At 42.9% G+C, this 26,161-nt stretch overlaps 1 protein-coding gene across 1 annotated transcript in view; it reads right to left on the reverse strand.

Annotated features, from left to right (window-relative positions):
- The window catches only part of LOC147709751 (protein LEG1 homolog), a 117,660-nt gene that overhangs the window by 6,897 nt on the left and 84,602 nt on the right, over nucleotides 1-26,161 (reverse strand). The window contains exon 4 of the mRNA XM_086928217.1: nucleotides 12,943-13,061. Coding sequence (XP_086784343.1) covers nucleotides 12,943-13,061 — 119 coding nt within the window. The remainder of the gene's footprint in view (nucleotides 1-12,942; nucleotides 13,062-26,161) is intronic.

Below are 26,161 nucleotides of genomic sequence, written 5' to 3' on the forward strand. Positions count from 1 at the left end.
TCCAAGAGTGCATAATATTTTCTTTTTCTAATTGATTGTTGTATGAAGCAGATAACAGAGCTAATAATTTTCATAGTGCCCAAGCTGCACATAGAATTAAACACATCCTTATAGTTAAAGTGCATATTTTTTTCAAAAGTGGTTTCAATACAGTTTTCGAATATCCATATAAAAAGGACAAAAATGAATAAAATGCAGAGTAGACCGTAAAGTTTTACCATCGCATGGGCAAGGGGGCAGAGTTCTGTGCCATTTCTTCGTTCTTGGGAATGCAGTTAAATAGTGTAAAATGCTCATCCTTAGCCTGGCCAGATAAAATCTGTGCTGAACGTTCTGGACCAAGATAAAATATAACTGATATAACTGAGTACCCCTCATGTAGACTGCCACTGTCTGTTTTCGCGTAATTGTCCTATCCTATCGTGTTCTGCGGCAGTAATATATCTCCATTTCAGGTCGCTTTTACTATATTCTTGTATGCTTATGGAGTCGTCTGTGCCTATTTCACATTTTATCAAAAGTATAAAAATGTGACACAGCCATGGTATTTTCATACCATGGTCTAATGCTAGGCAATCTGTAATTAGATCCTTAGAGAATTTTGTTTCTTCCTTTGACCACAAACCGTGCCAGACTGTAAGGGGGGGCAATATTGAAGGTATCACTTAAATATGGGACAAACAATTCCTGAGTACAGTCATGTTTGCAGTTGCACTAGGGACTGCCAATAGTCTTTTTAGGAACTTATTTTCGTTAATTTGAAGGACTGTCGTGTTTGCTCTCCCACATATTGCGGCTCCGTAATTAACTGCTGGGACACACTTACTCCTATACAGGTTTAACATTTCTCGTAGGAGTTTGTTCCCAAGTTTTTCAGAAAACCTAGAAATCCCCCCAGTCGTTTTTAAAAAATGTCATTTTACATAATTCAATATGTGAGTTCCATGTGCCGTTATTGCAAAATAGCAACCCCAAATATGAAAAAGTCGGGGCTCTGCTTATAAAAACCCCACCCACATAGTGCTGTCTGCACTTTTATATCTTGCCTCCACATGACATTACAAATGTTTTTTTAAGTTCAAATGTTAGTCTATGTTAGTCATGTATTGCAAAAAAGATTCTATTTGGCATTGTAGGCCATTTGCAGTTCCGGACATTTGGACGCCATATAATAACACGGGGTGGGGCGTATTCCAACTTTTGGGGCATCTACAACCAATTTTTGAAAAAGGAGTCCACATTCTTTATATACAAGGAAAATAAAAGGGGAGCCAATACGCATCCCTGTCTGATACCACGCTTTACTACAAAGTCAGGCGTGTATTCCCCCAGTTTTCCGTACCGTACCCTTGAGGTTAAATATGTGTAAATTTGTGATAAAAAAGGATTATTTCTATGGGAGCACCAGCCCTCTTAATGTTTGTCATAGTTTTTGATGATTAACTAAATTGAAGGCACTAGTCAAGTCTACAGTGAAGTGTACCTTCCTTAGCTAACGTGTACTTCCCAATTAACAGGTCTAGATTTAAGCATTGCTCCACAGTCCCAATACCCCTTCTGAAACCATAATGTGCCTCTGGTAAGATGTCATTTTTGCTGGCCCAGGCTTTAAGCCTTTCCAGCATAATTTATCCCATTATCTTAGAAGATGAATCAAGAAAGGATATTGGGCGGAAGCAATTTGCCTTTTCCCTGTCCCCTTTTTTAAAGATGGGTACAAGAATACTTTTGGCCCTTGTGACTGGCAAAGCTCCTCCCAAAGCAGCATTAGAAACTGACACTAATATTGGTGCCAGAAATCCAGATCACACTTAAAAACATCTATCGGCACCACATCTGGACCTGCTGCTTTCCCACTTGCACTTTTCTGAATCGGATAGGGGGCAAATCTATTTTTACAGATTAGATTATAAACCATGGGGGAATCTCTGGGGACCGCCCTGGTCTGTCTCCCCGACATCAAGCATGGTTGAATGGTCCCTGATAATTTTAAGGGGAATGGCCTGTAGAAGAATACCAAAGGTAGCACTATGATCTTGTTGGAATTTCTATCAAGGTCATTACCCAGAATGTCCAATAAAATGTTTACAATTAAACCATTGTTAAAATTTAGGACCACACAGTCTCCCCCCTTTACCTTCCCTGTAGGCCCTATCCAGGTAACTCTCCTAGCTGTGATCAAATGGCCTTGTATAGCCCCGTCCCACGCTCTTGCGTCCCTCAGCTTTTGGTCCACCCAATCCATAGCTTTAGTAATTAATTGGGCTATAGTTTCTGCCTGGCCCTTCCTCAGTAATGGCACGTTTCCTAGTACCACCACCAAGGATGCGGCTGCCAGTGGAAGATGCAGGGTCAGGGTTTGAATGCCATTCCTTTTTATATCCTGCTCAGATCTTTCAATCCTCCTGTTAACGCCTGCGCTTCCTTGTTTTAACAGTATTGTACCCTGCCCCATAGGTGAATTAATAACATTGGTTGTTGATTAATTATTTATGTCATCCATATTATTTAGGTTATTACCACCAGTTGGGTTTATTATGCCTTGGGCAAATTCTCCAGGTGTATCCACTAAAATGTTGGATTTGTCCATGTTCTTAGCTAAGTTGGTATCAAATGGGAGTGCCGAGCTATGGGGTACAGGCTTCTTCCTTTTAGGTGGTGTTGAATTTGCGACAAGCATCCGTTTACTCATCTCTTCGCCGATACTTTCAGGGATCTGAGCATTTTCGTTTAACAGGGATAAAGACCTATTTCTAGTAATTAAAGCCTCTGTAGTACGGAAATTTGATTCAGATTGTGATTCAAGGCCATTTAACTTGTCTTCAATATGGGCCAGTCTCAAGATGATTGGGTTGAGCTAGGTAAACATCATGGTTTCCAGCCTCTGCCATGAGGCTTCATCTTGGGGAAGGCAAGCTGTTTGGGGGTATCAATATTTGATATGTCTGCAGGATTTGAGGCTCTTATAGTTTTAACATACCTCCCTTTTTTTGACAGCTTAGCAAATTTTGCAGGTTTAAGTCTCTGTGGGCCCTCACCCCTCTTCCTCTTCACGACTGGGTCAGGAATTATTACCGGGCTCGTAGTTTTAGTCAGTCTTGATGCCCAGGTGGATGGTCTGTGGGAAGTACTGATCGACTCTAACTCTGGTACAGGGATATCACAGTGTGTCGGCCCAGTAGCTATATCAAGGACTATTTCAATGACTGCATCAGGGGCTATTTCACTCGCTAGGTCAATGCTGGATCCACAGTCCTGAAATGTTATAGCGGCTGTATCCCCTAATGAGGATCTTTTACTAACTAAAGGTTCCAGTGATAGTGGTCATTCCCCCTTCACAATCTCGTGTTCAAAACAAGGTGCGCAGCGTGTGCGCCACTAAGGATGATGGGGGATGTAGTCCTCTGTTAGTGACGATGATCCTTCGGTGGTCGGGCGTAGATGCGGCCCCAGCAGCGGTATTGTGTGCCCAAGTAACAGCAGCAGGTAAGGCAGTAATAAGGATTATGGGCTGGGATTTCATTGTGAAGGAGTTTGCATTGGTGATCACTGCGGGTAGTTGCTGCTGTAGCACAATTACAAATCCTGCTTCGCCGGCAGTCACTGTAGCGCAACGAGGCACTGGAGGTTTTCATTGTCGGGTAACAAGATCTTGATGTGAATGGGCTTGTTCGCAGTCATGAAGAACCCAAGACTTAAAGATTTCTCCTTTGTGGACAAAGAAAGTGCACTCGGATTCGAACCAACGGGCTAGGACTTGGGAAGACTCCTCTCAAGAAATCACTCTTGCCGAAGCCAGCAGGGCTGAGGCAGGTCCAGTTATGGTTCCAGACAGGTGCAATGCAGCAGGTCAACTGGGCAGTTGCGGGGAAGACTGAGGAGCTTGTTATGTCACTGTAGCTTTGAATAGGATGTCAGTCAGCTGACTCTTGGAGTCACTCAGAGAGCTTGGGATGAGGGGAATAGGTATAGTATTTCTACTAAGACAGCAGAACAGGCACCCAGCTGCCAGGCAGGGAATTCTTTCTTCTATAGCACCCACAGGATCAGAGTGGGGCTGGGGATCCTATTTTTCTATATTGTGCTAGTTTTAAGTGGAAGATATGTCTGGAGCTTGTCCTCACAGAATTTTATTGAATTTTCTACCTCCTTGCCCTTGTCCCAGGATGTCTGACGTCATAAAGGGCTAGTGTGAAGTTCCTTGTGTGTGTCCTGAGGCAGTGTGACTTCTCTCCCCCGTGCAGCTCCACCACCTAGTGTTGATCCCTGAGGCCCCTGAGCTCTGTCACAGGATGTATGAGGCCCTCCTCCACCCGCAGACTCTTACCTGCACCTCATCCCTGGTGGTCTAATAGGAGAGCACTCAGCTCTTCTGCTGCTCTGCCCCTTTTGCCTCTTTTTCTCTTTTCTATCTTTTTTTGTATTCCTTCTCTTTTTTGCCTTTCCTTCTCTTTCTCTCTGTTTCTCTCAGCTTCCTCCTTTTCCTCTATTCCTATGCTGCTTTTCCCCATGCTTTACCCCCACTGCTCCTGCTCCCATGGCCACTCTCGTGTGTCCTTCCCGCCGTTCTCATCTTTTTCCATTGACGCCCTCTGGAGCCAGCAGCACCGATACGAAACACCACATACATCATCTATCGCTTTATTTAAGGAAAATATCATCGAACTCACAATGTGAAACGATCCAGTTAATATGTAAGACGTGGGGACAATTAATAAACTTCTCAACTACATCTAAAAAGCAGATAATATATTTTGACCGCTTGAAATCTACTCATCACTGTAACCGCTTAGCTGGCTCCACGCTTAATCTGGGACCGCCTTACGAAGAATATTCGTTGCCACCGTTTATAGATAATCCACAATATACGGTTGTGTGACCCTACCGGGAATCCGAGGACACTATCTGTGAAATTAAACTTCCCGAATAATACCTTCTGGTTTTTAAATTGAATACGTCATTCTTATTGTGATACCTTGACTGAGCAGAAACCACATTATATCGCCAACCCTCATCTCGTTTTTGAGTAGTGGACGGCTACCTGATGAAGGCATGTTTGCCGAAGCGCGCGTTGTAGACTTCTGCCGCACTGCCTGAGTCAACGTTTCTCGTCTATCTTAGAAGATTTGTATATATTTATGTTTGTATATGAATTCATTCATGTGTCACAATTATTTGGATTCCTAGAACATAATCAATTTACTTTTTAATTCACTTCAATATCAACTATATAAAAATTGAGAAAAAAGATAAAAAGAACGAAAAAACTGTTTTAATAAATAAATAAACATATTGACTAACATAAGCATTTTCTGTTTATCATGTTATGTTAGAGTGCCTGTTCTATACATGTCTATATCTAAGAAATTTCTGGGTATTTAGTTAGGAACACAGTTGTTAAAAAAAAAAATTGCTTTCTAGCTATAACTTTCTCTCACTGTGTCCTTCCCGCCTCCCAGCTGACCCGCCCTCCCCTGATCCTTTCTTAGTGGTAGCCACTGCATGGAAAGAAGAGCCAGACTACTGACGTGGTCAGTGTGACTGCTCTCCCTCACACATCTTCAACACTAAGTGTTGACCCCTGAGCTCAATTGCAGGGTTTTTAAAGCCCTCCTCCACCCGCAGGCTCCTGCCTGCACCTCACTCCTGTTGGTCTAGTGGGAGAGCACTCTGCTCTGCCCCTCTTGCCTCTTTTTTTCTCCTCCTTCTCTCTCTGTTGCCTTTCCTTCTATTTCTCTCTCTTTCCTATTCCTGTGCCGCTTTGTTTCCATGCTTTTACCTCGCTGCTGCTGCCTCATGCCCCCCATCCAGTGTGTTTTTGCCACCTTGCAGCTGACCTGCCCTCCCCTGATCTGTACTTAATTGCGGCCGCTGTGAGGCGGTGCTTCCTGCGTGCCACTGGTATGCCAATGGCAAGCCTGTCTGCGCTCGTCCATGACCCAACCACAACCAGCACCGGGGACTCTGGTCCTCCAACCTGCCTCTGCTACATCTCCAGCACCCTCCACACTCTCAGCCCCAGACGAGGTAACAACTGTCAGCTTTCAATGCTGAGCAACACCCAAGGCCCGTTCTCCTGTCTACACTGTTGCTGCACCTTCACCCATCTCCGGACCCCAGCAGCAGCCCCCAGCATTCAAAACTTTACCACTCACAAACCACTCAACTGCATCCTCCTCTATGTGCACTCCCTATACAAGAACACAATAGAAATCTGGGACCCCACACATCACCTTCCTCACAGAAACCTGGCCCAATGCGAACTCCATGACTGACATTGCCACCACCATTCCCGACGAATACAAGATCCTGCAGAATGACCGCCCTATTGACCCAGGAGGAGGCATCGCCATCGTTCACAAAAGCACCCACTACATAGCCCCAACTTAGCATAAGGAAACATCGTCTCTTACAGCCATACTATAGAACTCCTCTGGACAGAACGCCACTGCATCCACTTCTCCTTAAAAAAAAACACTATACACAACCACGCCCACTGCCTCCCCCATAGTAGCTGGAACAAAGTCATCGAAGACCAGCTCACCTCTGCCCTCATCAGCACCCCACCACTGACTACACCATACGCTAATACCGCAGCGCATAACCTCAACTACTGAATCACGAACTGCACTGACAAGCTCGCGCCCCTCAAGAAAGCCACAGGACGACATCAAAAAAGCAAACTGGTGTGCCTCTGCACTCCAAGAATCCCAACACTTCTGCCAATGACTCAAAAAGACATGGAGGAACAACAAAACCTCAGAAACACGCACCGCCTACAGAGCAGCGACCACAGCACACCACCAACTCATCAAATCCACAAAGAAGAAATCCCTCCAATAGAGAATCCTCACCAGTGCTCATAACAACAAAGAACTCTTCTCCATCATCAAGGAGTTTCCCAAACTCTGTAGCAAAACAACAGACGTCCGACTCTCCCAAGTCCTGTGCAACAGACCGCACTTTTGTTACATCAGGATTAAGATGATCTATAACAACTTTAATAACCAAGACCTCTGGACTGCTCCATAGCTCCTCCCCAGACACACCACCCACTAGGACCCCACTCATGAATGAAGATACCTTAAGACCATGAAGAGCATCCACTTCAGAGCACCCATAGACCCCTGCTGACCTCACATCTTCCAAAGAGATACCACAGCAATCGCATCCAAATTATGCCGGACTATCAACTGCTCCCTTCAAACCTGCACATTCCCAGATGACTGGAAACATGTATAAGTCAACCCACTCCTGAAGAAATCCTCTGCAGTACTTCAAACAACAAGACAGTCAGGGTATAAATACTCACTCTTTTACCCCTAGTATCAGTATTAATTAACAACGAAAGAGTGAAAATAGTATGACACCTCCAATGAAAGTCCAAAAGAGGGAAAACGTGGAGCCTGGTAAAAAAAAACCCCACAAAAGTTAGTTGTAAAAAGAAGAACTCTCCCTCACCACCTAGTGGTGACATGCTTCATCATTGGGTTCCCACTGGAAGGACCGAGTTTTCTCCCAGTGCGCTTCTACGCCTGTTTACAGCGGAGCTGGTTCTTTTGTGTGTTGAAAAGAAAATAGAAGTCCTCATACTTGGCTCCACCCCTTCCTAATGGAACAACTCCTGATGGACCCCACCCTCCGAAACCCCACACCCTGACGGACCACGCACAAAGCCTCCACATCATACTACACTCATCACTCATAATGAACCACCATAGCAACGCTATATGCTTGGCCTGATTCAACACTCTGTCATACTCCAAAAAACGTTCCGAATGTAGGCATTTAAAGACAAAATGCAGACTTAGTTAATTGGCCCGTCAAAGGTGGTTGTGAATGATGGCAATGAGATTAAAGAACTTAGAAGCAAACATCATTTGGTGCAAGTTATTCCAAAGTCTTTGGAACAGGCAAGCTAGGAAGGTCTAGGAAATGTGGATAAAGATAGGACAGTCCACGACCTCGATACTTATCTCGACTACAAGTCAATCCGTTTTGGTTAAGGTCAATCTTATTGCAACTGCCATTTCCTGTCAAAAAATCTTTATAGAGGGATTATTTAATATTTATTTACCACCAATCATTGTTTGTCTCTTTAATGATGTCTTATGTCAGCATCCAGATGCAAGAAAAGGTCATATGTGGCGGGCATGGGAGCTGGAGCTGCTCCTAAGATTGCTCCTCGTCCAATGGCTCTGCTGACCCCATTAGGTCCTCCTATTGTAAATATTAGTATTCATTTCCCTAACTTTTACCACCCCTTATTTTGAACTATTTATTTTTACCCATTTCCTAATTGTATTTTTTTCCAAATCCTTTTCAATCTATCCACTTCTAAATTCTGGTTATCTCTGCATTATCCTATTTACTTATTTTATGTTTCTGCTGTCTGTATATTACCTCAAACTGTCTCTGTCTGTACTAGTTTGTCCCTAGCTTCCTTTCTTATGGGTTTTCAGTCAGTTTGTTGGGATGAGAAGGCTTTCTTGTACTTTCTCATGTCTTCATTGCTCAGTCAGTAAAACGAGAGAGTGGCCATTATCATTTTAGACACCCCAGAGTTGTAGCTTCTTCTTACCTTGGCCTACTATTATTAGCAGCAATTGATGATGAACTGATTACTGTCCACCATGGCTGGAAGGAAGTATGAGGAGGAGGAGGAGGATGGCCCCATTGCATTTGCCAACCGAGAAGACCTTATGTCTGTCCAGTTGGCCAATCTTATTTATTTTTGATAACTCAGATTCATCAGTAGCTCTAGCCACTCCAGTTCTTTACAGGTAGTCTTCTTGAGAGGCTTTTAAAAAATTGCCACCAACAAAATGCCCAACCTGATATTTTTGATAGAAGATACTTAAGCTACTGTCTGTATCTAAAATGTAGTGATATGTGTGGTGTTTTGCTCTCAAAAATATGGTAGGAGAGGCATGTCTGGAATCTAAAAAATGTCTAATGTTTTTCCTAGCCGCACCGAACAAGTGCTGGGGACAGAGGGAATGGAATCTCTATCCAGGAAGCAAATGCGACAGTTGTAGAGAGTGAGCCAGCCGCAGTGGAGGAGTGGTAAGTTGTAATTCTTGCTAATTGACAATGTATATACTTGCGGCAAGTGTGTACAATGAACTGTTAAGTCTTGTGAACAGTCGAAGACACTCCTCTTTACTTAGCAAATACAGTGGAAGTTGAGTAACTAATGGCCTTTTTAACCTTCAACTCAGCAAAGAAAGTTTTGTGAAGAGTCAGATCTTGATAGATTGATGGGAAAGTGAAAAAAGACAGAAGAAGGAAGGACAGGTGAAATGTAATATTACTGGAAGAGAAGGATGAGTAGGTGAAAGGATGCATATACTATAGGTGGCTGATAGGATACATGGGTTTGTTAAGGATAGATGAAAGGGTAAAGTATGCCTGCCTGGGTGGGTGAAAGTGTATTGGAGAAAGGAATCCTCTGGGGGTTTGATAGGTCAAAGCGAGGACACATGTGTTAAATGACAAATATTTGTTGGTGAAAGGTTTGATGAGAGTGAGAGCCATGTTTGGATGGATGGATATAGGGATGGATGGTAATCATAGGTGAAGATTGGATGGAGTAAATATTAAACTTAACCAGTGACTGAGTAGCAAAGCCAAGGGTGAAGAATAAAAAATACAAGAAGAACAATGCAATGATGAATGGGAAAATCCTTTGGAAGAAGAGTAAACAAGGAATGTTATGTTTTTTATCAAGGTTTTTGATTCAAAGGGTTGAGGTGGTCATCATCATCATCATCGCCTCCCTCCGAGTCCCTTCATTCATTTCAACAGTGACTGCCATGGGTGACCTATGGGTGACCTATCCGCTGCATGATCACATGGGCCGCTTGCATAGTTGGCTGTGCAATGCACCTCTGCCTCATTTAATGAGTAGGCCGCTTTACAAATTTAATGACAATGTGAAAAATAAATAGTTGTGTTTCCCTTCACTCCAAGTGCCCACTCATTCACTTCCTAGTACATAAATAATTTGAGTCCTTTCCTAACTTCCTTGTTTTGTCCCAGCCTTCCATAAAATTTAAAAATATACATTATTTTCATGCGCCACTTTCCTCTGGCCACGTGACCTATTTTATTATTGCTTCCATAACGTATTATGTCAGTTCAAGTTTTTCCCTTTCAACAATTGTCTAACATAGTGACTCACGACTAACAAAGGCTTAGGTACTTGATGAAATTATCAGTGAACCATCTACCTATACAGCCTATTCCCTCTGACTTACCTGCTTTTAATCAAGTTAATAAATATTTTCCTTACTGCCAAGCAAATTGCTTTTGTTGGGAACAAGTAATGTCAGATGTGGTGATGGAGGGAATCCAGGGAGTAAAGTGGGGATAAAGAGTTGGTGACTTTGCATTTTGTGGATGGGATAATCTGTAATGAAGGTGTCAAATACAATATCATGGTTCTTAATCCTTTCCCTGTACTGTAGTGCATAGCTTTTCCCATGTGCAGATATGAGGATGTCTGTCTGCATAATTGACTTCTTTATAATCAGTTAGTAGTATCTCACATGACGTATATCATTCATACTAACTATTCATCTGCCTTGTTGTAGTGAGGGTAACATTGAGGCATTTAATTGAGCATGGCCATGATAGGAAAATCGATAATTGTCTAGGACAGCTGCCCCACCTGCAGATAGTAACAAAGTAATGAAACACTAGTATGTCTATCTAGGGCGCAAGCTGAGCTGGAATGCCTACAGTAATTTAGCTCAAAATGAGAGAGAAGAATACATATTTACCCCATAGTTCTTAATGCCTGAAACTGTAATCACATTAAAATTGAACATCCCTAGGAATCAGGGATACCAGGAAATGGTATGTACTGCTAGTGCTACCGTCCCACTATATACTTTTATGTGTTACTGTTTTGCTAAGAGTATTGGTTACATTTTGTCTTTTTTCTTCCTTGATATAGCTACTACTGCCAATCAAGCATCACAACAACCCAACAGGCAGGCGATAGTAACCAGGATCCAGCAAAGGAAGCTGGAGGCCATGAGTGCCAAATACAATAGGATGGTGGCCGAGGAGGAGGATGCGGCAGCAGCTACAGCGTCAAATGCCCTGGGCCTCAGCTAGGGCCCAGTGCCTCTGGTAGTCAGTTGCCATGGTCAAGAAGTCGCCCACCGCCGTTCCACCACTGCTGCCCCCCCCCCATAATGACTCTTTAGAGCCTTCCAGCGCCATATGCTCCAGAGGATGGTGTGCTTGGAAGCCAAGATGGAGGAGCATTTCAACATATTGGAGAGAAAGCTCCAAGCCCGGCGCTAGGCCTCTCTTGCCCCTTTTTAAATCTTTTGTTTGGTAGGTGGGACTTGTTGGGGAATAGGTGGGAATGTGGAAGTTTGGGCATTTTGGAGGTTTTCTTATTTATTTCTTCATTAAGCTTACTTTGGACATCTGTTAGGGCTAGGGAGAGGGGTGGGCCAGGTATAATTGGTTTACTTGTTTTGATTTGAACACACACACTGGCGAGACAAAGGAGGCATGGTAAAACAGAGACCACATCATTACTTCAGCAATGCTAAAAACAAAAATTAACAGGGCTCCCCCACCTAGCCCTATACACTGTTTTCAGGGGAAAAAATAAGAAATACCACAAAAAAATTACACATTTTGTATTTCAATCCAAATCCATCCATGGCCTAAATGCTATTTCAAATTCAACAGACATCACAGAAACAGATGTTTCATGCACCCATGACAAGCACTGGGCCTACTGGCTAAAAGGTCAATTGGCAGACTAGGCCACATCGTGAATTGAATCAATGTTGCAAATGTATTGAAAAAACATTGAGAAAATATAGTAAACTGCGCAACATTTTTGCTTTACAAAAGAAGAAAAATGAAACACAAATTAATCACTAGACCTTACTGAAACAAGCCACCCACTACAATACATTTTATAAATCCATTAAAAGATCAAATAAATCCAGATGCATGGCCCTAATCAAACAAACAACACCTGTATTCAACTTACTTGCGAAATGTCAAACACAAAGTCATTAAATCCAATGGTATATGCAGCAGACACAAAGAGCGATCCTTCCAGCACTCATTCTAAATGTGAAGTGACCAGGAGAGGGACGACACACTATGAGGAGGCTGCTGTACAGGAGCAGGAAGTCGGAGAATCTGGGGTACTTCCTTCCAGTTGGGAAAAAGGTTATAAAAAAGGACTCCTTGCGCAAAAAAACAACTCCAAATGTCAATTATAGGAGATGTTTTACTCCAAATCATCAGTTCGGGACGAATTTGATGCTTCTCCAGGAGAGAAACATAAGCCAAAAGTCGCTGGCGTGCCAGAATGACATGTTGGTGCCTGCAAACTCTTGCTCAAGCATGCGGCTAGCTAGGAAATCTTTTGGTGCCTGCAAATGCCCTTGAAAATCTCGTGGTCAATCGCGAACGCCTAGCAAGTCACTCCAGCACGCGGGAAAAGACATTTCAAGGGCCCCAATCCCAAAAAAATACCACTCCATTGGAGAATGCTTAATTTAATGGTAACTCTTCTTTCTCCCCGGAACATGGACTTGCTGAAGTCTGCAAACTCCGCAAACAGAGAGGAGTTTTATGCCCGGGTTTAATTATGACACTATTGGTAGTTACTTTACAGTTGCATTTGATGTTTTCCTGACCTCACCCCTTTCATTTTGATGGTTGTGGAGATGTATATCTACATATTTTAGTGCCTTCATCCCTGGAAATGGTGACTAGCAAAAGTAGTAAAGTTGCTCAGAAGTGTAGGAGTAAACTTATACATGTAGAGTTACTATTGTGTAAGCTTACCTTTGTGAATAGTCCCATATGTGTCCTCTTGTCTCATGCCGTGTTTGATAATAGGTTATTTATGACATGAAGCATATAGGTGGTTTGTACAAATGAACTACATATTACCTGTTCTTGCATCTTGGAAGTACAGAGTCAATTGATGCCTCATGTGCATCCCACATGTAGGACAGCAATTTGTCAATAGCAGATGGAACATCAGATTCTGGTTTGGTTGCCATCAATTTCTGAAACAAGATATATCATTCATATTGTTACACTAAATGTAGCATGCATGGTAAACAAGGTATCACATTCCTCCCATACAGAACATAAGTGATTTGCAATATATTGTAATTTGGACACAGGGACATATAATCATATTGTGGTGTTATAAAGGTGTTAGAAGCACTAGCGTTGCTGTGCACTGTTGTTTCAGAGGCCAATGAACAGTGTTTTGTTTATGTATTCTCTCTAGTTTCTATGTATTGGCATGCATGATGTCTTCTAATACAAGAAAGTGTTTTGTGCTTTAAATAGAGTATGTCTTCTATGGAGCATCATGGAGCATATTACCAAGAATAAGCAATAATTATCGCTTAGCTTGGTTAGCGGCTATAAATATATCGCCGTGCTTCGCCTATTCTTATCGCTTAGAAACCTTGCTATTATCAAGGTTTATCTCCTAAGCGATAAAAATCGGCCGAAATGCATGAATATTGCTGAAAAGTCAGCGATATTCATGCATTACCGAGCTAATGCTCTTAGCCATGTTATCCATCTACCTTTGGATAACATGGCTAGGAACTGCTCTGGGCAGGCGTTAGCTTTTGGAGATATTCGCGCTTAGCGCGAATATTTCCAAAAGTAGGTAATAGGAGATTGCAATGTTAGGGGCATATGCAAAGTGGGCCCCGAGATGATCGCTATCTCCTACTAGCTGTCGCTAACTGGTGTTAGCAACAGCTAGGTAATAGGGCAATAAAATTATCGCCGCTTTAGCTGGAAAAATTCCTGCTAAAGCGGCGATAAGGCCCTTGGTAATATGCCCCCATGTTCTTAAAATAGGACATGACCTCTAATGCTGTCCAACAATGGCCAACGCTGCAAATAATGGAGAGAGAAAACAAAGTACAGAATTGACTACAGCTTAAGTGCACAAATTAAAAGTTTACATTTTAATCTGAAATGGATGATGGAACCATCTAGGTTTTAGGTGTGTACCATATTTTACAGTTCTAGTATAATACCCAAATGTATTTCATATGCATTACAGGAAAAGTCCCAATGGAGGTGGTGTTACGATTTCTCAAACATAGAGACTACATCCATCAATTCACCTCACGCCCAGTGCCCCACTGCCAGGAACCGGTCTTTTACAATGACTTGCATTCATCATATTTCCATTGTCATTAGTCCGGTTGCCTCGCCCTTTTTTCCTCATAAACACGTTACTGCAACGCGTGATTTTTCACCCCTTATATCCTTAGAATATGAACCTGGGCTAGAGCTGGTTTCACAATATAAAACATTTTCTCACACATGCCATCAACATATACATGACCCTAAAATGTTCTTCATTGATCAGACTCTTATATGAGTAATCCTGGAGAGAAAAGCACATTCGGCTATAAAGTGCCTCAGTGTATCAGAGCTTGGCATCTGAGGAAACACCATCTGCCTGTCTGCATCTTCAGAAAATAATGGATTTGGTAAAGTGGGTAAAACTTTGATTCCTGGAAAATAGACGTCAGCAAACCACCATGAAGTAGTTTACATTTTGAAATCCTGGTGCTGTTGTTAAAAAATGTGCTGGAGCAGCAGTCCACTTCTGCATCAGTTTTTCCTACACATAAATGAAGCATTGTGTAAATTCGCAAAAACGTGGTTTGGGGAAAAATGAAGGAATAATGGGTGATGAGAATGACAGAACTACATCTTGAATGCTACACAGAATCTGATGGACAAGGTGAGTCAATGTAGTTTATTTCATAAAAATTAATTAAAAACTCATTACTAGTTTCAAATAATTGGCTTCACTGCTGACCTTTGACTCTTTTGATAACCGAGCCTCATCCGGTCATCTCCATTTTCTTGACTAAAATTTGGGGAGCAAAGAATTTCCCCTAAGTGCACTCATGGAGTGAGCAAGGAGTGAGGACTACACGTGTGGAGATGATGCACCATCCAGCTCCAAAGAAAATCATTTTCTGTAGAGATTTATATTTTATTTTATTTTTTTTAAATATATTTTTATTATATTTTCATAGACACGGTACACACAAAAATAAAAACACATATACTATTTCTGGCGCATAGATCACTGCACCTGTACATTGTATACCATAGACAAATGAATAATCTATGTGTTGTTTTCCTCTTTTGGGCGGTTGGTTCCAAGTCCCCTCGGGCTGACAGTACAGTGTATACACTACGATGAACTTCCTTTGTTGGCTCTAAGCTAGTTCGTAGACAAGTAACATATAGTTGTTGGCAGGTGGTTGAAGATCGGCGTACAACATCATGTTTCTATCTCGTAGTTTATTTTGACTACGGTGGTTTGAATGGGACTAGCGCCTTGTCTAGTGATGACCACATCTGTCTGTTGGGTTTCTTCCAGGGTGTTTATCTTGGTGCTGTGTTGTCGGCACCTATTAAGAATATAATCCAGTTTATCCACCCTTTAAAGGTGGCCTTGAAGGTGTTTTTCCATTTGGCCAGTATAATCTTTGTGGCACTAGTTAGGAGGAAGTCTAGAAGGTTTCTGTCTTGTTGTGTGTTGATGTCGGTGTTGAGGTGTGCTGTTGTTAGGGTGCAGAACTCGCTTTTGAGGGTGCAGCCTAGTGTCTGGTTGGTGAAGTCGAACACTTTGTCCCAGAATGTCTTGACCTCGCTACACTGGAAGATTAGATGGGCTAGGTCCCCTGTTGCCTTGTTGCAGTTCCAGCACTGGCTATTCTTTCTTAGGCTCAGTTTCGCCAGCTTTGCTGGGGTCCAGTGTGCTTGGTGTAGTAACCAAAATTTAGTTTGCGCTAGTACTGGTGAAATTATATTTTGCGTGGGGAAGGCCCACATGGTCATTGGTTCCTGCTCTGTGAGAGTGCGGCCTATCTGGTTTTCCCAGTACCGTTTATTTTTTTCGTTGAGTTTTGAGGTCGTTGGGCGGAGGAGTTTATATATGTGTGATATGTGGTGACCCGTTTTGTTTAGGTTTTCAATGAGTTGGAAAATTGATGGGGTAACACTGCTTAGGTTCACTTTTGTGATCGCTATTTTAATGGTCAGGAAGTTGTATAGTTCCGCCTCTGGAAGGCCGAACCTACCCTTTATGGTGTTAAAAGTGAGCGGTTTGCCTTCCTCTTCTAGGTGTGCTGGATATGAGAGGCCTAGTGTACTCCACGTGTTTATTTCAAGGGGTTTCCATCTGTATCTTATTTTCGGGTTAGCCCATAGTGCCTCCCACTTCCAGTTTTTTAGGCTTACCTCTAGTTTCTGATCTACCTTAAGGAGGGCAGTTCTTGTTATCTTGAATATTGGGTTCCCTTTTAGTGACTGTTTGTTGGCTGTGAGGAGGGTTAGGGGGTCTGAATTGTCTAGGATGGCTTTTTCTAGGGCTAGCCACGTTGGTGTGTATTTCTGGTTTTGGATTACCCAGTGCTACCCTTGTCTGGCTATGCAGGCTGTCTGAAATGTTCTTAGATCTGCCACCTTAAGGCCTCCTAGTTCTTTCCTCAGTCTAAGTTTTTGGAGGGCTATTCTGGGTTTTTTGTCCCTCCAGATGAATTTGTTCAGTGCCTGGTCTATTCTCCTGTGGAAGTCGTTGGTTATTGCTAGGGGGAGCATACTGGCCAGGTAGTTAACTATAGGTATAGCCATCATTTTGACTATTTCTATTCTTCATGAACCAAACCAATTAATCGAAGAGTCCAAGGGCGACTTTAATGACCCACACTAGGTACATGCCCCAAAACAATATAACTCATCACACAAAGGGTACCTAGAGGTCAAAACAAATCTGTCATTCAACTGTGGATACAAACCCCAACACCATACAAACAACACAGGGGGAACAGACAGTGCGGACTGAGTGTGATAATGATTGAGTTAAGACTCAAGGGCATAGGGAAAAATTCCCATCAGAAGCCACACTGTACCGCCCTCTTTCGCATCATTTGGGTACTCCTTGCCCAGGAGGCATAACAAAACAAACCGGCCGGCCAGATGTTACCATGACCGTTTGTAAATGTGGATGAAATGTATCAATAGAGGTAGGTTATTTAGAAATTATCAGTATTAATGTGGCTACTGAAAAAAGCAGTGTGAAAAGAAAGTGAGAAGTGAGTGGTGAAAAACTCAAAATTGGATACGCTGGGTAGATGTTAGTGATTTATTGTTATCTCCCAGTCTCCCAAATCTAAAAACCAAGTGCAAACACAGATTTGACATAATATCTGTGATCAGTAGTGGTCAACATGTTTCAGCATATCAATGAAATAGTTTCATGCCTTCATCAGGACCCGTTGTAAAATAACTACTGCTTTTATGAAATATAAAAAGATATCACCTGCAATGTCCAGGTTGTATGTTCAACCACATACTATTGCCGCATCATGTTGGAGACACGACATCCACAGGAACGACATGTAGAACAAACACAAACGACAACATTATGTCACATTCAAAAAGGTATTCCTTATTAATGTAGTACATCCTTTCATTTCCCAATGTGTCCAGATCACATAATCTTGGATTTATTCAAAACCACTCACCCATTAGTTGTGGTTGTTGCGCTTCACCCCACCTGGCTGCAGCGCAGGTTTAGAGGAGCACCGCTCTAAATCAAAAAGTTAAAATAGAGATGACAATCGAGGCTTCTTATTTATGTCAATAGGTTTGCGCCGGGAAATTGTGTTGTTATATCCAGTTTCCATGCGCACCTTTATAAACCAAATCAGTGATCTTAAAAGTATAGGATTATGGTTACAACGTTCTTATGTTTATATTCTCAGAGGACAGTATTCTTCGAATAATAGATCATAAATGCTACTGTCCAGCACTCAATGGGAACTATCGTGACCTTTTAATCGGTACCCCCATTGTAGATGTAGCACATTTAGAATCATATATTGTGTCAATAGGATCGAGCATAATTACACGTTCATATGGCAGACAAGGTTGTAAGTCCCCAGTTGCCGCCAAATCCCGCTATTGTGGTTCTGGTCCCTACTTTACTTTATTTATGACAAAATGCGTGCTAAGATATAATCGCCTACACGCAAACATCACAAAGCTTGTGGTTATTCGCCCGAAGCTCATGTGAGCACTCATACACAGGGCGCTACCTCGGCGTGTTAATTTTCAATAGCGTTAGAGAAACTCTCTCATTTGCGGCGTCACTCACCTCTCCGTCGGTGTCTCCCGACAGACTACCAAACTGTCTGGGGGGGCGCCGAGCGGTGGGAACGCGCCATATTTAAATCTAATGTGTCCCGTACTCGTGACGTCAGTCACGTGACTCGTGGGCATGACGGGATGTGTAGTTTTTATTATCCCGTTTTTGTAGTATTTACAATTAGTATGAAAACAAAAGGGATTCACTCGATTTATGGTGGTAGACATAGTTTATCATTGGCAACGGCAAATGTAATCACCGTATTCATCAACCTTTATTACTGTAAGTCTATATATAGCTCCAATCACATTGTTCCTATGTATTAAGGATTGATCTATAGACCCCATGATTGTAGTTCTTTTGGGTAATTGTAATTTTCATTCTTAGTTCTCTACGAACACAGGCAATGTCAATAGCCTAAGTTACAACCTCAAATGTTAATGTTTTAATATTTTATCTGAAACGAGGGTGTGCAGTCAGTAATGTTTCAGCACAATATGAAGATGTATATATTTCTCTATATTTTGTATCAGTCCCTCCCAACCCATTATGAGTCTACTGTTTTGCTAACTTATCAAACAAGACAGATGGACTGAATGTAAACCCAATTGCAATTTCAAATGACTATAATTCAATTATGTGTACCTCGTTCGGATAATATTAGAATGTTTGTATGTTCAGTATAGAATTATCCCAGGACAGTACATTCAGAATGGATAATCATATAATGTTGTCATCCAAGGGTAATCAAGTTGTTCATGATGGCCAAAACATTTCTCAGAGGGACATCCACGGTATCGGCTCATTTAGCCCATCTTTATCGCTGTTAAGCTTGTAGACCGACTTTTGTTCAATTTTGAACAAAAAGCGGCCCACATCTGGACATGAATCAGGTATTAGAGGCTGTTCAAGCACAGTCCAATAAAAATCATTTGGACCATGTCCAACCTCCAAAAAATGAGCAGTTAGACGAGTAGCCTGTTTACGACAGCTTACCGTGCTCTTGTGTTCCTGTATTCTTGTCCTTATCTTCCTCGTCGTCATGCCAACATACTGTTTCTGGCATGGACAAATTATCAGATAAATGAGGTTTCCGCTATTGCAGTTTGTAAACCTGCGTTGTACCCAAGGTCTACTTGTACCTATGTCCACGGTTATGGATTTACAGGTTTGAGGGCACACAGAGCACGCCCCACACGGGTGGTGGCCTTGTACTGGTGGTAAATCCCACAGGGTACCCACCTGTCTGGGTTCTTTGTTCTTTGGGCGTGTATGGACCAATTGGTCCTTTAAGCTCTGTCCTCTCTTGAACGCAAATAAGGGTAAGGGAATCTCATCACCCCCTGTATATAATTTTGACCAGTGTCTTCTGATGATCTTTTGAACTTGATTGGATCTAATGTTAAAGGTATTCACAAAAGTAATACGGTTGGTTTTCTCCTTTGGTGGATGTAATTCAAGAAGGGACTCTCTGTTATTGTTTGATGCCCTCTTCTTGGATTGTAGGATTATCTTCTTCGGATACTTCTTCTCACGGAGCTGTTTCTCCAGATTTTTTGAATAGGTGTTGAATGCTTCTTTGTTGGAACAGTTCCTCTGGACCCTGAGAAACTGGCCAAACGGCAGATTGTTTCTCAGGGCCCGCGGGTGACAGCTTTCATAGCTGAGTACGGCATTCTTCGCCATTGGCTTTCTATAAAGCTCAGGTTCAAAACCATTTGCAGTCGCTAGGATTTTTAAATCCAGGAATGCTAGTCCAGTTCTACTGTATTCTACAGTAAATTTCAAATATGAATTCCGGGTGTTCAACCATTGGTGGAATGACAACAGATCTTCTTCAGTCCCGCGCCATATGACGAGTATGTCATCTATATATCGCTTCCAAAGGTGAAGCGATAATAGATATGGATTTGTAGATGTTAATACCTCCTGTTGCTCGAAGTTGTGTACATATAAATTAGCGAGACTTGGAGTGAAGACACTACCCATTCTAGTCCCAGATGTTTGTAGGTAGGTAGTGTCCTCAAACCGAAAGTAGTTGTCCTTCATCGCTATTTCCGCCAAGCCCATGATGAATGATACGCTCGTAATGGATTGATGGTCACTTTGTTCCAAAAGGTGGCCCACAACTTCAAGGGTCCAGAACCAATATCAACCCTGGTGGCAAGCAAACCTGTGGATGTATGGACCGTCATATCCCCCACAGATTGGTCCCTTCTGTCCTCCGCAGATGCAACAAGGCCCAGGAATGTTTCCTTTTTTAGAGTTTGGCCCAAGACGGAGCAGGGGCGGGAGGAGACAAGGAACAACACAACAGGTTCACTGGGGCACGACACCACAACCCACGATGGACCTTGGCAGCGGGAAGAAAGTCCCCCAAGAAACGGCAGGGACAAGCAATGCGACAGTCTTGTGATGAATCTAAGCTCGCATGTGCTGTCAGAAGATGAGTCAAGTCTAAACCACTTTATTCGATTTAGTTAAAAATCATAAAAGCATTCTACAATCACAAAGAGAAAAGGGCAATACAAATTCATGAGGAATTACAGAAATCATCGATCAATAGTATTTACATATTCACAGTATAAAAGATGATTAAAAAACATCAATAGTAATTAATTAATTTACAGTATAAAAATACAGTTTAAAAGAGTCAATACTCAGTAAAAAAATTTTGGATATAAACAACATTAGTTGTGGTTGTTGCGCTTCACCCCACCTGGCTGCAGCGCAGGTTTAGAGGAGCACCGCTCTAAATCAAAAAGTTAAAATAGAGATGACAATCATGGCTTCTTATTTATGTCAATAGGTTTGCGCCGGGAAATTGTGTTGTTATATCCAGTTTCCATGCGCACCTTTATAAACCAAATCAGTGATCTTAAAAGTATAGGATTATGGTTACAACGTTCTTATGTTTATATTCTCAGAGGACAGTATTCTTCGAATAATAGATCATAAATGCTACTGTCCAGCACTCAATGGGAACTATCGTGACCTTTTAATCGGTACCCCCATTGTAGATGTAGCACATTTAGAATCATATATTGTGTCAATAGGATCGAGCATAATTACACGTTCATATGGCAGACAAGGTTGTAAGTCCCCAGTTGCCGCCAAATCCCGCTATTGTGGTTCTGGTCCCTACTTTACTTTATTTATGACAAAATGCGTGCTAAGATATAATCGCCTACACGCAAACATCACAAAGCTTGTGGTTATTCGCCCGAAGCTCATGTGAGCACTCATACACAGGGCGCTACCTCGGCGTGTTAATTTTCAATAGCGTTAGAGAAACTCTCTCATTTGCGGCGTCACTCACCTCTCCGTCGGTGTCTCCCGACAGACTACCAAACTGTCTGGGGGGGCGCCGAGCGGTGGGAACGCGCCATATTTAAATCTAATGTGTCCCGTACTCGTGACGTCAGTCACGTGACTCGTGGGCATGACGGGATGTGTAGTTTTTATTATCCCGTTTTTGTAGTATTTACAATTAGTATGAAAACAAAAGGGATTCACTCGATTTATGGTGGTAGACATAGTTTATCATTGGCAACGGCAAATGTAATCACCGTATTCATCAACCTTTATTACTGTAAGTCTATATATAGCTCCAATCACATTGTTCCTATGTATTAAGGATTGATCTATAGACCCCATGATTGTAGTTCTTTTGGGTAATTGTAATTTTCATTCTTAGTTCTCTACGAACACAGGCAATGTCAATAGCCTAAGTTACAACCTCAAATGTTAATGTTTTAATATTTTATCTGAAACGAGGGTGTGCAGTCAGTAATGTTTCAGCACAATATGAAGATATATATATTTCTCTATATTTTGTATCAGTCCCTCCCAACCCATTATGAGTCTACTGTTTTGCTAACTTATCAAACAAGACAGATGGACTGAATGTAAACCCAATTGCAATTTCAAATGACTATAATTCAATTATGTGTACCTCGTTCGGATAATATTAGAATGTTTGTATGTTCAGTATAGAATTATCCCAGGACAGTACATTCAGAATGGATAATCATATAATGTTGTCATCCAAGGGTAATCAAGTTGTTCATGATGGCCAAAACATTTCTCAGAGGGACATCCACAGTATCGGCTCATTTAGCCCATCTTTATCGCTGTTAAGCTTGTAGACCGACTTTTGTTCAATTTTGAACAAAAAGCGGCCCACATCTGGACATGAATCAGGTATTAGAGGCTGTTCAAGCACAGTCCAATAAAAATCATTTGGACCATGTCCAACCTCCAAAAAATGAGCAGTTAGACGAGTAGCCTGTTTACGACAGCTTACCGTGCTCTTGTGTTCCTGTATTCTTGTCCTTATCTTCCTCGTCGTCATGCCAACATACTGTTTCTGGCATGGACAAATTATCAGATAAATGAGGTTTCCGCTATTGCAGTTTGTAAACCTGCGTTGTACCCAAGGTCTACTTGTACCTATGTCCACGGTTATGGATTTACAGGTTTGAGGGCACACAGAGCACGCCCCACACGGGTGGTGGCCTTGTACTGGTGGTAAATCCCACAGGGTACCCACCTGTCTGGGTTCTTTGTTCTTTGGGCGTGTATGGACCAATTGGTCCTTTAAGCTCTGTCCTCTCTTGAACGCAAATAAGGGTAAGGGAATCTCATCACCCCCTGTATATAATTTTGACCAGTGTCTTCTGATGATCTTTTGAACTTGATTGGATCTAATGTTAAAGGTATTCACAAAAGTAATACGGTTGGTTTTCTCCTTTGGTGGATGTAATTCAAGAAGGGACTCTCTGTTATTGTTTGATGCCCTCTTCTTGGATTGTAGGATTATCTTCTTCGGATACTTCTTCTCACGGAGCTGTTTCTCCAGATTTTTTGAATAGGTGTTGAATGCTTCTTTGTTGGAACAGTTCCTCTGGACCCTGAGAAACTGGCCAAACGGCAGATTGTTTCTCAGGGCCCGCGGGTGACAGCTTTCATAGCTGAGTAAGGCATTCTTCGCCATTGGCTTTCTATAAAGCTCAGGTTCAAAACCATTTGCAGTCGCTAGGATTTTTAAATCCAGGAATGCTAGTCCAGTTCTACTGTATTCTACAGTAAATTTCAAATATGAATTCCGGGTGTTCAACCATTGGTGGAATGACAACAGATCTTCTTCAGTCCCGCGCCATATGACGAGTATGTCATCTATATATCGCTTCCAAAGGTGAAGCGATAATAGATATGGATTTGTAGATGTTAATACCTCCTGTTGCTCGAAGTTGTGTACATATAAATTAGCGAGACTTGGAGTGAAGACACTACCCATTCTAGTCCCAGATGTTTGTAGGTAGGTAGTGTCCTCAAACCGAAAGTAGTTGTCCTTCATTGCTATTTCCGCCAAGCCCATGATGAATGATACGGGCGTAATGGATTGATGGTCACTTTGTTCCAAAAGGTGGCCCACAACTTCAAGGGTCTCTGTTTGGGGAATTGAGGTATACAGTGACTCCACGTCAAAGGATACAAGGATGTCGGTATTGATGTCATATTGTATTTCCGGAAGAAGTCTCAAAACGTCCTTAGTGTCTTGAAGGAACGTTGGCATGGCCTTTACCATCGGGTTAAAAAAATAATCCACGAAGGTAGAGAGTGGTTCCAAAATGGAACCGATTCCAGAAATAATAGGCCGCCCCGGTGGTGGTCTTTGAGGTTTGTAGACTTTTGGAAGGCAATAAAAATATGGAATTGTCCGGTGGGTGGTTAGAAGGTACTGACCCTCTTGTGATGTAATCCAGCCTTCAGAGGTTGCTTCTTCCACCATGTGCCCGATCTTGGTCTTGGGTCGTTCTGTAGGATCCTCCGTGAGTGGGAGACATGATTTTCGATCGCTCAGTTGCCTCAAACATACATTTCTGTAAGTGTCAGTATCAAGTATGACAGTTGCCCCACCCTTATCGGCTGGCTTTATTATTATTTTCTCATTTGAAGTTTATGAGCGTAAAGCCGACTGTTCTTTTCTAGACAAATTGATGAAGGGCTTGTTCTAAGTTTGATAGAGACGATGTATATCATTCTCTACTGCCTCTTCAAATGTCAATACCTTGGCAGGTAATCCAATACTTGATGGATTGAATGTTGAGTGTTTCTTCAATCCGGTATTCTTGTCCTCAATCCGTATTTCAGTATTCGATTGTTTAGAAAAAAGTAATGTAGCCTGATCTTTCTAAAGAACTTAGCTAGTTCTACCTGTGCCACAAAAGGGGCCCCTTTCTGAGTTGCTACAAATCCTAAGCCTTTATTTAACAGACTTTCTTCATCTTCTGACACCTCCTGTCTCGCCACAGGAGGGGTCACGCTGCCACCAGTGACCACACGCTGAGCTGCCCTTCTCCGACGCCGATGGGTCCCTGACGTTGTGGTCGCCCCCGCCGCCGTGAAACTACATCAAACGGCCGCGGAGAGGAGCGGACCACAACTCCCAGCTTGCCCGGGCCACTGCAGCGCCCACTTCCGGTTCACAGCGACAGGAGGTGCACAAAAGGAGACGGCTCCCGGAGCTGAGCGGGGGTCTCACCTGAATCTTGTCTCGCCACAGGAGGGGTCACGCTGCCACCAGTGACCACACGCTGAGCTGCCCTTCTCCGACGCCACTGGGTCCCTGACGTTGTGGTCTTCCCCGCCGCCGTGAAACTACATCAAACGGCCGCGGAGAGGAGCGGACCACAACTCCCAGCTTGCCCGGGCCACTGCAGCGCCCACTTCCGGTTCACAGCGACAGGAGGCGCACAAAAGGAGACGGCTCCCGGAGCTGAGCGGGGGTCTCACCGGTCACGCTGCCACCAGTGACCACACGCTGAGCTGCCCTTCTCCGACGCCGCTGGGTCCCTGACGTTGTGGTCGCCCCCGCCACCGTGAAACTACATCTAACGGCCGTGGAGAGGAGCGGACCACAACTCCCAGCTTGCCCGGGCCACTGCAGCGCCCACTTCCGGTTCACAGCGACAGGAGGCGCACAAAAGGAGACGGCTACCTCCGCCACGCGGACGCGCGCGGGCAGCGCCGGGCGGAGCCCGGGCAGAGGGCGGGCCGTCTAAGGCCGTCCAAGGACGACCAGGGACGGGACGGGCCACGTCCCTATCACCACTCTCCATGGGTAAGCGCAAATTGGTTACATCAGCGGCAGACGAAGCTAAAGCGAAGGTGCCAAAGTACACAACTAGTATAATCACTTACCTAACAACAAAGGTGGGGGAGTTATCATCGCAGATCGCTGAGCCTTCTACCAGGCAAAACCTGCCCTCCTGTATCTCCAATTACTGGACTCTGCTTTGGCTATGTTTAGCGTGGCCAATTATCTTGTTGCTGCTGTTGGGATCAGGAGGAGAAGACTTAAAAATGTAACATAAGGGTTTTGTACAGAAGGTTGAAATGGAAATGTTGTTTATATCCAAAAATTTTTTACTGAGTATTGACTCTTTTAAACTGTATTTTTATACTGTAAATTAATTAATTACTATTGATGTTTTTTAATCATCTTTTATACTGTGAATATGTAAATACTATTGATCGATGATTTCTGTAATTCCTCATGAATTTGTATTGCCCTTTTCTCTTTGTGATTGTAGAATGCTTTTATGATTTTTAACTAAATCGAATAAAGTGGTTTAGACTTGACTCATCTTCTGACAGCACATGCGAGCTTAGATTCATCACAAGACTGTCGCATTGCTCGTCCCTGCCGTTTCTTGGGGGACTTTCTTCCCGCTGCCAAGGTCCATCGTGGGTTGTGGTGTCGTGCCCCAGTGAACCTGTTGTGTTGTTCCTTGTCTCCTCCCGCCCCTGCTCCGTCTTGGGCCAAACTCTAAAAAAGGAAACATTCCTGGGCCTTGTTGCATCTGCGGAGGACAGAAGGGACCAATCTGTGGGGGATATGACGGTCCATACATCCACAGGTTTGCTTGCCACCAGGGTTGATATTGGTTC

This window comes from Lissotriton vulgaris, chromosome 6 (assembly GCF_964263255.1).
Source record: "Lissotriton vulgaris chromosome 6, aLisVul1.2, whole genome shotgun sequence".
In the NCBI taxonomy this organism is placed as follows: Eukaryota; Metazoa; Chordata; class Amphibia; order Caudata; family Salamandridae; genus Lissotriton; species Lissotriton vulgaris.